Genomic DNA, 12,947 nt, shown 5'->3' on the forward strand with positions numbered 1-12,947 from the left:
GGATGGAATAAAGACAGTATAATGAAAAGGATAGATTGTTGCTCACCATATAGTGGAGATGAGTCACAGACAGGGAAAAGAAAAATACTGCTAAAAAAGTGAGCTGTCAACCAAAGGCCTTCCTTCTGAATTATGCGACATACACTGATCAACCGAACATTATGACCACCTATCTAATAGCCATTATGTCCACCTTCGGCACAGATAACAGTGGCGACACATTGTGGCACGGAAGCAGTGAGGCCTTGGTATGTCGCTGGAGGGAGTTGGCACAACATCTGCACACACAACTTACGTAATTCCCGTACTTTGGGGGGGGGGGGGGGGGGGGGCAATGAGCTCTGACGCCATGTTCAATCACATTCCAGATGTGTTAGATTGGATTCAGATAAGGTGACTTGTGGGGCCAGCACATCAATTGGAACTCACTACTGTGTTCATTGAACTGCTCCATGACACTCTTGGCCTTGTGACGTCTTGCTTTGTTGTTGTTGAAAAATGCCATTGTCGTCGGGAAAGATGATAGTCATGAAGGGGTATATGTGGTCTGGAACCAGTGTACAATACTGCTCGGTCATCATGGTACCTTGCACGAGCTCCACTGGACCCATGGATACCGATGTGAATGTTCCCTAGAGCATAATGGAGCCGCTGCCAGCTTGTCTCTGTCCTGCAGTATAGGTGTCAAGAAGCAGTTGCCCTGGAAGATTACAGATTAGCTCCTTCCCATCAGCATGATGAAGAAGGTATCTGGATTCATCAAACCATACAGCACTCCATTGCTGTGTCAATGCCCAGTGCCAATGGTCACTTGCCCATTTCAGTCATATTTGCCAATGTCATTTGTTAACATTGGTTCATGCATGAGTCATTGGCAGCAGAGGTCTATTTTTAGGAGTATTTGGTGCACTGTGTGTTCAGACACCCTCGTACACTGCCCAGCATTAAAGTCTGATGTTGGTCTCACCATAATTTTCCACCTGTCCTGTTTTACCCGTCTGCCTGGCATACGTCATCAGAGAACCGGAAATGCTTCAGGAACTCGGGTGGGAGTCTCTAGAGGAAAGGAGGCGTTCTTTTCGTGAATCGCTGCTGAGGAAATTTAGAGAACCAGCATTTGAGGCTGACTGCAGTACAATTTTACTGCCACCAACTCGCATTTCGCGGAAAGGCCACAAAGATAAGATAAGAGAGATTAGGGCTCGTACAGAGGCATATAGGCAATCATTTTTCCCTCATTCTGTTTGGGAGTGGAACAGGAAGAGAAGATGCTAGTTGTGGTACGAGGTACCCTCCGCCACGCACCCTATGGTGGATTGAGGAGTATGTATGCAGATGTAGATGTAGAACCGTAATTGGGGGTGGCCACCCAACTTCACAGTTTCTGGACATGGTTTCACCTTGGTTTTGCCATGCCACTCCTTGAGCAATCCATGAGTCGTGCAGTTTCCAAAATGCTCATGCCGAGCCTCTAGGACATTACAGTGTGTCATCGGTCAAACTCGGGTAGACTGCGCTCTCCATATGGCCTGTATGCTCACTTATACTACATGCGCCATGTGTGTGTCTGACTAGCAGTCATTATGAAACGCCCCGCTTAACCCTCAGGACAGGACAGATAGAGTAAATTGTGGAAAGGCACCAAAATAAGGGCTGTCAGTTACATTCGAACATACAACTTTATTATTTGATCAAACATTACAAGAGCCCAATATTTTTTTTTTTTTTTAATACACAGCTTTAATCTTTGGGACTTAATTACCGGCTGAAAGCCACTTTAATTTAAAAACGACTGAAGGCCAATAACTTAGAACGCAAGTAATCAGAAATTTAAAAGGCAAGCCTTATCTTAAAACAGTTATTTAGTTAGGCTGAAGTAAACAAATTAAATTCAAATCGGCTGAAGGCTGAAGACTTCAAAATTAAAAAAAAAAAAATTTTTTTTTTTAATGCCAAAGGGCTTATGTGAAACAGCACTTTAAACTAGGCTGAAGGCCTTAAGAATAAAACAACTCTAATTTAAAACACAAAACTAGCTAGAAGCCATACAAGTACCGACAACAAGAACAAATTAAAAGAAATAAGGCAGTTCACACAAGGGTGCCCAGATGTTTGAGGGTCGGCCTACAATTCAAACACTAGTGTTCACTTAGGTGAGACAAGCATTCACGATCTGACAACAACCCGACAGACCGACAGTAAGCGGACCCACCGACAAGATAGCTTCCATTTCACCCGAGCAGGGCACAACATGGAGTTGAACGGAACAACATAGAAGATATTGGTGCCCACAACCAATCATACACGGAGCTGTCAAACTACACACCATGCTCAGCAACAACACTGAGGAAACCACACTGCCTGAAATTTACGTCAACGGCCAGGGCAGGTAATCGGAACATTAATGGCCACAAGGCAGAAGATTCCACTTGTGCACTTCAATTCAAATAACCAAATACAGTGAAACTGCACCAGAAGGTGGCTAGAATTTTGCAACTTGAAAACCATGTTGTTGCTCGCGGGAATATCCCAACAACCAAGAACGAGCTCCGAACAACACATTGTGAGCAGTCTTGACTTGCTGGTAAGTTAAATCAAAACTAAACTTTCGTGTCCAGAGTCGGTGACCCCCGGACCTCGTAGCAATGGGAACATTGCCACACACACAGGCACCGCGTAGAGACCGCCAGCGGGCCCCAGCCAAACTACGCCCCGCCGAGAATTCCTCGCTGCTCCTCGCCAACCGACCAACTTGACAGAGCCAGTACGCTGACAACATTTGACTTGTCAGTCAAAATCGCACAAACTATACACAGTTTCACGAACACTTGCACAAAGAACTAGACAATGCAACGGCAGTGCCTGTACAATAACAGGGACGAATCACGAGTCGGCACATTCAGCCAACCCATAAGTGAACGCCGGCCAAATGCACGTCGTCTGGCAAGACAATCAACTGACGACCAACCAAAGTCGTCCTCACTCCAATCATGTGTGTTGACAACCGTCATGCGAGTCATGGAGGTCCAGACCTCAACTGCTGCAGCTCCCAACTGATCTTGTGCCACATGCCAACTGAAACACTAGCAGTCCAGCAAAGAAAATACGGCAGGGCCTACACTGATAAGCGCTGCGGCTGCCGCTCACAGGCAGGCAAGGCAGCAACTCAGTGACACCAGTAATTGAAAATTAACATAACGAGGTGGCAGTATGGTAAAAACAAGATGTAAAATAAGTGTGTCGTGTGTGTGTGTGTGTGTGTGTGTGTGTGTGTGTATGTGTGTGTGTGTGTGTGTGTTTGAGAGAGACAGGGAGAGACAGAGAGAGAGAGAGAGAGAGAGAGAGAGAGAGAGAGAGAGAGCTGTGTTCTGTGAATTTGTGTGTGTATGAGGGGCATTTGAAAAGTCAGTACAAAAATAAAAACTACTTACATGTTTGGGGTAAACCTTTATTTTTTATTTTTTGACATGGTCTCCTTTTAGACTTACACACTTCATCCAGTGCTGTTCTAATTTGTTTTTCCCTTCTGAATAATAGGAATTGTGTCTGCAAAATAGCTATTAGTTGCTGCAGTCACCTCCTCCTTTGAATAAAATCTTTGTCCCACCAGCCATTTCTTCAAATTGGGGAACAAATAGTAGTCCGAGGGAGCCAAGTCTGGAGAACAGGGGGATGTGAAACGAGTTGGAATCCTATTTCTATTAATTTTGCGACCACAACTGCTGAGGTGTGTGCTGTTGCATTGTCGTGACGGAAAAGGACTTTTTTTGTGGTTCAATTGCCGCTGTTTTTCTTGCAGCTCGGTTTTCAAATGGTCCAATAAGAATGAATAATATGCACCTGTAATAGTTCTACCTTTTTCCAGATTGTTGACGAGGATTATCCCTTGCGAATCCCAAAAGACATCACCATAACCTTTCAGTCACCATAACCTTTCCGGCCGAAGGAATGGTCTTCACCTTTTTTGGTGCAGATTCTCCCTTGGTAACCCATTGTTTAGATTGTTGTTAGGTCTCAGGAGTATATTAATGTATCCATGTTTCATCCACAGTGACGAAACGACACTTAAAGTCCTGTGGATTCTTCCTGAGCAGCAGCAAACCATCCTTGCAACACTTCACACGATTCCATTTTTGGTCAAGCATGAGCAATCGCGGAAGCCCTCTTGTGACTAGCTTTCTCACATCCAAATGTTTACGCAAAATATTATGTACCCGTTCATTTGAGATGCCCACAGTACTAGCAATCTCACGCTCCTTAACCCCTATGTCATCCATCACCATATCGTGGATTTTATCAATGATGTCCGGAGTTGTAACCTTCACAGGGCGTCCAGAACGTTTAGCACCACTTGTGCCCATATGGCCATTCTGAAAATTTTGAAACCACTTATAAACTGTTCAAATTGAAGGTGCAGAGTCACCGTAAAGTTTATCAAGCTCCTCTTTAGTCTCCTGAGGCATTTTGCCCTTCGTAAAGTAATATTTATTTACCACACGAAATTCTTTTTTCGTCCATTTTTTGACAATCACTCGACTTCCTTGATTCACACAAATGCCAAACACAAAGAAATAGACCAATATGGCTGAAACTTGGTGTGCATTCTTTCTAAAGATGCTACTAACTAAATATGACCTCGATACGTGCCGGTGGTGCCATCTCTTTGGCTTTGCATGGAATTTTCAAATGCCCCTTGTATGTTGTCTAATTCAGAAGAAGGCATTTTGGTTGAAAGCTTACTTGTTTAGAAGTATTTTTGTTGTGCATGTCTGTGCCTCAGCATCTCCACTACATAGTGAGTAACAGTCTATCCTTTTCATTATAAACAGTTGTAAAATACACACCATTTTACTGACCATATAATTCTTTACCTGGAGAATCAGCTATATATTCCAAATAGAGGTAATATATCATACAGCACTTGTAAGTGTGCAGGACGCAAAATATTGACAAATGCTGTGGAAAACACACCCACATAACTAACAACAAAAAGCCGTAAAAAATGCCCATTGTTGTCTGTAGTTTGCATTCTTTCATTTGATTTTGAAATCGGCCTGTAGACTGAGTACTGACCATGAAATATTGTCTTCCTAGGTACTCTATCCTCTAGGTACAACATCACTTCATACACAATCCTCTGAAAAAGTAAATAAATATCTTTATCTTATTTCAATGTTAAATATTAAAATAAGGAACAATTTCCATCTAAATCGAGATCTTTAAAAACATACAGAGAAAGCAGGGAGAACTCACCTTTTGTATTATTCTAGCTATATATTTTATCTACTGAATTGAGTGGAAGTAATGAGTATAAAGAGTGTTATCTAATATTTGGGGAACCTCTGGGGAATGGACAGAGGACTTAAAAAAAACTCTTCAGGTGTACATTTGGCTGATTTTATGTTTTATATTTTATATTTTCTTTGTTACAGACAGTTTTTTGTTGTTACATTTTTGCTTTGTTTGTGGCTTTTTGTTTTTAAATTTCCTGTGTGGTTCTGCACGTACTTTTTCTGTACAAATGTCGTCTTGTGATGGCTAAATCAATAGCTCAAAATGTCTTCTCTTAGCTTTAATACAAGCTTCTAAACATTGATTCATGGACTGTCTTAATCGCTCCGATGTTCCAGGTATCTGCTGTCTCTGCTAAAATACTTCACGTACAAGCTTAACATTCGCAGTAGGTCCTGAATACTCTAAATCTTTTAATTTAACCCAACTAGACAGAAAAAAAGAAAACACGTAACAACAAAAAAATTGTCTGTAACTAAGAAAATAAAAATAAAAGAAGCTCTTCCAGGTTATCACATCCAAAACACAAGGTAGGAGTACATCACTTGTCACTCAGTATTATCCTGGTCTTGAAAATATTAATCAGCTACTTCAACAACGCCATGACTTCCTAAAGTCGTGCCCTGAAATAGGGTCCATTGTGTCTGACACCTAGACGACACCTAGAATAGCTTTCATCGCCCTTCCAAATCTCCGCAATATCCTCGTCAGACCCTATGCCCCTTCAGCGCTCATCTCCCTACTCTATGTCTCGTATTACTGTGACCAGCCCTTCTGCAAGACTTGCCCTGTGTCCTCCTGCGCCACCGTTAGTTAGGATGAATGGGCATTGACAGAGAGTGTATCCCAGCAACACACAATATCCTGTTGCTGAGCATGCTATATGACATGACAGTAATGACCTCGGTGCCTATTTCATCACATGTACCATATGGATTCTTCCCCCAGACACCAGTTCCTCAGAACTGTGTTGGTGGGAACTGGCACTGCAACACACCCTTGGTTGTTGCCACCCACCTGGCCTTAATTTACATTAATTTCTTCAGTCTCGGCATTTCTTCATAGTATCTATTCCTTTCTTCACACTGTTTCAGTTTTCTACATTTTTCATTTTATGATCTGTCTATATTGCGCCATTTCCCTCCCACCTCTATCACATACAATGCACTTAGCTTTTCATGCTTATTAACTTCTGCATAATGTTTTAGCAGTAATCTCTCTCTTGCATGTAACCCTGTCTTACACCTTTTAAACTTTCGTGTTTTCAAATCTTGTCCGATGCAGTCCCCAACAATCGGTCTTTCCTTCTTATCCCTTCCAGTAAGTCTCCACTGACTCAGGGTTGTGGGTGACTTTTCTGAACTCTACTCATTTTCCTAAACCTCACCTATCCTTTTCCTTCACCCCTCTTCCTTCCCCTTCAATCCATCTGCCATAAGGAGCAGCTACTGGCTACAAAAGGTCGCATTCGTAATACCTTTTATATTTGTGTTCTCCTGCTGCAGCTTAGTGAGTAACTTTTTTATCTAACCAATACATTATATTAAGAAAATAAAAAAAGTGACCATATGTATAACTGAACTTTTTTGCTTCTTTTTAAGTCCTGTGTCCATTCCCCAGGAGTTTCCCCCTTATTAGTCAACACCCCAAGTTAACACACTGTATAAAATTTCTGATATCTTTCTGTTTAATATTGGAACTTTGTAATTCTAGAAATTACAAATTATAGTTGGGATAGGAATATGAAAAACATCATCCAATTTTATATTGACAAGTTAAAAATGAGGTACTGTTGTGTGTTACAAGAGACGAAATAACTCACCGGTTAGTAGATAAATTCTTGAAAATTTACAATGGAGGTAGTTGTGAATTGATTAACATGGTCAATTTTTTTTATTGAAGTAAAAAGGAAAACACAAATTAGTGTCTCATATGGAAGAGGAAGATTCTACTAATAAAGTCACCTGTGGATGACATGTGGAACACAAACTGCAGCTTGTAATGTGGTGAAGTAAAAAGAACTGTATTTATTTATTTGTTGTGGGTGAAATTTGAGCTCAATTAAATGGGGACTAAATGAAAAAGTTTACATTTTGAATACATGTAAATTAACGAGGACAATATTTGATACTGAAGTCAGTTGTGGCTCATAACCTCACATTTGCAGTTATCTCATAAACAGCTCGTTTGTTGACATGTGTGTACTGGAATCTTTTCTGTATTTTAAAGTACTTTCACCCATGTCAGATTTGGTACTGCAATGACATAATTATTAATGGAGGCATGCCTGGAGAAATCCCCATTAATGATAGAATTGTAGAGAAGAAAACTGTCACATTATTGTTCTATGGGAAAGAGGAACAGAAAGATCTCACTATTCCATAATATAAAGTTGATGAGATGAAGAACACAAATTATTGTCAGTAGTTCAGAAATCAATGTTAGTGGTTGCAGAATCAACTCATTTCAAATCTTCCAGATTGATGACTTATTGTGCTTTACAGTGCTCCCAATAGCACATATCTAGAAAGCAAATTAAAACATATCATTATAACTGAGAAAGAGGATCTGTTTCAAGTACATCAGAGTAATGGAAATTTGATGGCCACAACCATCACTAGTATTACTTTCCAAGGTTTCATTCTTCTTCTGGCTCTCTATCAAGGCCACCTCACATCCCTTCCAAACACACTTCCATGGCAGCAAGTGATATCAATGAGTGATTGTCAAATAAGTCTCTCTTTGTATCTGCATAAATAAAGGCCAGTTTCTTGCATGTTCTCTGCAAATATGAGCTTGTTCTTCATCTCCAAAGCTCTTGTCATCAACACTATGTTAAACTGTAATCTTTGTCTCCTTGTTTTCATGCATAGGATGGTGTATGTTGTGGAGAGTATCACTGAGAGTGATTGATTACAATCCATGGCAAAAGAATGAATGTCCCTTGCCTGTTTCTCCTGCCCACACTAACCCTGCAGCTTACAACTTCAGTACAGTATCTGCTATATGTAAGTGTGCTGCTTCTCCATCGTGTGTCATAGTCAAACAATGGAAAATCCAGGATGAAATAATGATAATTTTATGAAAAGGATAGATTGCTACTCGACGTAACCATATAGCAGAGATGTTGAGTTGCAGACAGGACAACAAAAAGACAGCCAAACAAGTGAGCTTTAGGCTAGAAAGGCATTCATCCGAATTAACCCCCCCCCCCCCCCCCCACACACACACCCTCTGGCTGCTGAGGTCAGACTCTGAGCAGCAGGTACAATCGTAGGTACAGTGCGGGGGTAAGGAGGACGATGGTGTCAGTGGGGGGAGGGACGGTAAAGTGCTTCTTGTGGGAGTATAGGGACGAGATGAGGAGAGAGGGTAGGCTGGTTGGAGGGGGGGGGGTGCAGTAGAAAAGCAGAGAAGTAAAAAAGGAGTGTGGGCGCATTGGTGGAATAGAGGGCTACGTAGTGCTGGAGTGGGATCAGGGCATGGGATAGGTGGGAGTAGGACAATGACTAACAAAGGTTGAGGCCAGGAAAGTTGCTGGTACGTAGGATATATTGCAGGGAGAGTTCGACCATCTTTTTGTTGTGCCTATATGCAACTCAGTGTGTCCGTCATAGTCACTTAAATCCATTGGTATTGCCTTGCAGTGTGTTCTAAAAGTGATCTAGTTAAACATATATTTAATGCTTTAATTGCGTTACTGAATGTGATATTGCTTTTGTTCCAGGTAAAAGTTGTATAGCTGCTGTTGATCACCAGTAAGTATCATTTGTTAATTATTTTTTCCAGAAATCTGTTTAAAGTGTTGGGATTTCTGTCTGCACCACATTGAGTATATTTACCAATCCATTACAGACATTACAAAAAATATTACTAACTATAGTCTACCAGCCTCATCTGTGATCATGTGAGCAAAGCTAAGCATAGTTTACTGTTACCAAGGTGGAAATAAACTCAAAGCAGAATTTTGCAGTAGGGGATCAAACCATACTGCAAACTGCACAAAGGCAGTAAAGAGAGATGAAAACATATAAGCAAAAAGCATACTTCTTAAATAACGAGACACTGACCTGCCAAGACATTATACCCACCTTTTTACTTTTGATATAAACCAGTCCAGGCAATAGCAGTATCACCTGGCATGGAATGACTGTTAGTCACACATGCATGGTGCATGTAGAATTAGTGAATGTGCTGTCTGTGCATAGAATGGAGAAGGCACATGATCTGTCAGAGTTTGATTGAGGGCAGACTGTGATGGCCCATAGGCTTGACATGAGCATTTCAAAAATTGGTTGGCTTGGTGGGTGTTTGTGGAGTGCTGTGGTGAGTATCTTCAACACATGGCAAAACCAAGGTGAAACAATGTCCAGATTTGGTGGCCACCCTTCATTGCAGAAGTAGGACATCATAGGCTGGGATAACCAGTAAAACAGGACAGGCAATGAACTGTGTCAAAACTAACATCAGACTTTAAAGCTGGGGAGAGTACTGGTGTGTCCGAACACACAGTGCACCAAATTCTCCTGATGATGGGCCTCTGCAGCCCGTGACTCATGCACGAGCCAGTGTTAACACCACAACACTGGAAATTAAGACTGTAATGGGCACGGCACTGTGCCAGAACATTGCATGGTCTGATGAGTCCTTATACCTTCTTCATCATGCTGATGGGAGGGCACAAATTCGTTGTCTTCCAGGTGAGCAGCTCCTTGATACCTGTACTGTTGGGCAGAGACAAGCTGGCAGTGGCTCCATGTCCTTGGAGTCTTTCGCGATGGCATACATGAATAAAACGTTCTCAGTTTTCAAGCCATATCAATTCGAATAAAATCCTCGAGCTTTCGATGACCAACTCCACCATCGTCGGGGGTTCACTGACTGCCGGGGCTGCTACAGTTTCTCGCTTATATAGGCACAATGACATCATCAGCAGCCAATCAGATGGACCCAGTGTGGCGGGTAAGTCGACCCGGGCAGCTAGCAGACCTATTGCCCATGGCAGCACTGGTGACATCAGGTGGCGCCAGGGGCAGGCACCACATTCGAAACTGCCGCATCGTGCATCTATCTTTGCTTTCTTTCGATGTCCAGAGCCCGACCCCATGCCCTGCTGAGTGTGTACCCCAGGTCTCTATTGAAATTATTGTTGTTTAAACGAATCTCGGCCGCTTCCTTTACAACAGAGTCCCAATATGTAGATGCACAAGCCACCACTTGGTGTATTTTCGAACTTTCTAGGCAATGCTCCGCTATGGCAGACTTGTCAAGCTCCCTTTGTTTTATATGACGCTTGTGCTCAGCACAATGCTCCGCAACCGTGCAAATTGTTTGTCCGATATACATGCTGCCACATGGGGGCAGGCGTTGGACATCGAAAGAAAGCAAAGACAGATGCATGATGCGGGAGCAGCAGTTTCAAATGTGGCGCCTGCCCCTGGCGCCACCTGATGTCACCGGTGCTGCCACGGGCAATAGGTCCGCTAGCTGCCTGGGTCGACTTATCCGTGCCACATTGGGTGTATCTGATTGGCTGCTGATGATGTCATCATGCCTATATAAACAAGAAACCATAGCTGCCCTGGCAGTCAGTGAACTCCTGACAATAATGGCGGAGTTGTTCATCGAAAGCTTGACGATTTTACTCGAATGGAAACGGATTGAAAACCGAGAATGTTTTATTGTGGCAGTGGCTCCATTATGCTCTGAGGAACATTCACATTAACATGCATGGGTCTAGTGAAGCTCGTGTAAGGCACCATGGCGGCCAAGGAGTATCGTACACTGGCTGCAGACTACATACACCGCTTCATGATGGTCATTTTTCCTGACAGCGGTGTCATTTTTCAACGAGATAATGCACCAGGTCACAAGGCTTGGAGTGTGATGGAGCAGTTCAAGAAACACAGTGGCAAGTGACTGATGTACTGATCCCACAACTCACCAGATATGAACACGATCAAACACATCTGAGATATGATTGAATATGGCATCAGAGCTCATCACCTCCCACCCCAGAATTTAAGGTAATAACGTGACTTGTGTGTGCAGGTGTTGTGCCAGCTCCCTTCAGTGACCTACAAGGCCTCATTGCTTCCATGTTGCCACTGTTATCTGTGCCAAAAGTGGACATATCCACTATTAGGTAGGTGGTCATTATGTTCTGGCTGATCCGTTTAAGAACGATGTGGTGAAGCTGCCATCAGCCTGCAAGTAGTTTTGAATGCTGCAGTGCTTTACTGGGCAGGGGCCTAGTGAAGGTGATGTACCCTTGCCCAGTTCTGATCTCTGAGCTGACTTATCGTGCCAATTACAGGGGAACCTTGAGTTTAGTAAGAACTCTGAGCCATAGTGCATCACTAGAGAATGACCTAGTTGTGAATTAAGGCCACATGTATCAGCGAGAGCTTCTAGGTGTACAAAGTCTGTTACTTTCCGTATATAAATGGCAAATTTTTGGATAGAAGTATTCTTCAAATTTTCACATTTTGTACAGCACGAAGCTCTCGCTATCACTACAGGTTGAAGTCGGGCTGCTTTTTGTGTGTGTGTGTGTGTGTGTGTGTGTGTGTGTGTGTGTGTGTGTGTGAGAGAGAGAGAGAGAGAGAGAGAGAGAGAGAGAGAGAGAGAGAGAGAGAGAGAATGTGGTGGAACTTTCTTTCCTTGTCTCTTTGTGGAACCTTTATGTACCTTAGTGTAATCAGTTCATTGAGGGTATTGGCCTGTTTCTAGCTTCAGGTCATCAGAAAAGAAGACCTTTGCATTCCTCTATTCCTGTTATTTGATTTTCTCTCTTCCAGTGTCAGACTCAAAGCCAGAGCAAAGTTGCCCTGACGCAGACGAGCTGATGCTGGCCGGGTATACGAGAGTGGAGAGTATGAGGTCCCACTTAGACACACGAATGCAAACGATAGACACCTCGCTTGCCACAACATCTACAAAGCTGCAAGACATAAAGGCATGGCTCATCAGGGAGAACAAGGAGCAGCGGAAGAAGGCAGCCCAGATTAACAGGGAGCTGCAAAACTTGCAGGAAAATTTCATGTGGGCTGATGAGTCACTGTCAACAGATGACTCCAGACTGCAGAACGAGATTACCCTGCTGACCAGAGAGAAGAAGGAGTTGCTGAAGAGGATGGGCGTTTTCATGATCGTGAAAAAAGAGCTGCTGAAGATGCTGGCCCTCCACAAGGTACGCACCCAGATGCCAGGCAGTGCCATGTCCATAGTCTCACGACGTTAGGTCACCTGTACTTTTTGAAAAGTCTTGAACAGTTCTGACTAATTTTTTGATGAATTTTGTATTATACTGTTTGCAACGGAAGAAGTGAAAGTAATCACCCACTGCATAGCTGCGACAGTGAGAGGTCAACTGGCACGTATATCTGCAGCTGCACAATTACTCAGCAATTCACACATAGGTGTTTGCAGTGGGGTCATAAAACCATTTTCAGATTACTTCTTTGCTGTTCCACACTCAAAAATGGACACACAAACTCTTCCACGTGAGCAATGGTTTCGCTTATTTTATGACGTTAATGATTTTGTGTATGCAGATGAGAATGGACAAAATATTTTGGCATTTGAAATATGAAGTTGTAGATTAAAATGTTATGAAAATATCTCACTACAATTAAAGAAGATGCCCCCCCCCT

The 12,947-nt window shown here is 42.7% G+C and overlaps 1 protein-coding gene across 4 annotated transcripts in view; it reads left to right on the top strand.

Moving 5' to 3' along the window:
- Window positions 1-12,947, top strand: part of LOC124551028 — an 84,729-nt gene that overhangs the window by 22,861 nt on the left and 48,921 nt on the right. For 2 of the 4 annotated variants that reach the window (XM_047125877.1, XM_047125876.1), the window contains 2 exons: window positions 9,020-9,050; window positions 12,093-12,484. In XM_047125877.1, coding sequence (XP_046981833.1) covers window position 9,050; window positions 12,093-12,484 — 393 coding nt within the window. In that variant the 5' untranslated portion in view covers window positions 9,020-9,049. The remainder of the gene's footprint in view (window positions 1-9,019; window positions 9,051-12,092; window positions 12,485-12,947) is intronic. The other 2 variants (XM_047125880.1, XM_047125879.1) reach the window with 1 other exon arrangement.

Source organism: Schistocerca americana, chromosome 9 (assembly GCF_021461395.2).
Source record: "Schistocerca americana isolate TAMUIC-IGC-003095 chromosome 9, iqSchAmer2.1, whole genome shotgun sequence".
In the NCBI taxonomy this organism is placed as follows: domain Eukaryota; kingdom Metazoa; phylum Arthropoda; class Insecta; order Orthoptera; family Acrididae; genus Schistocerca; species Schistocerca americana.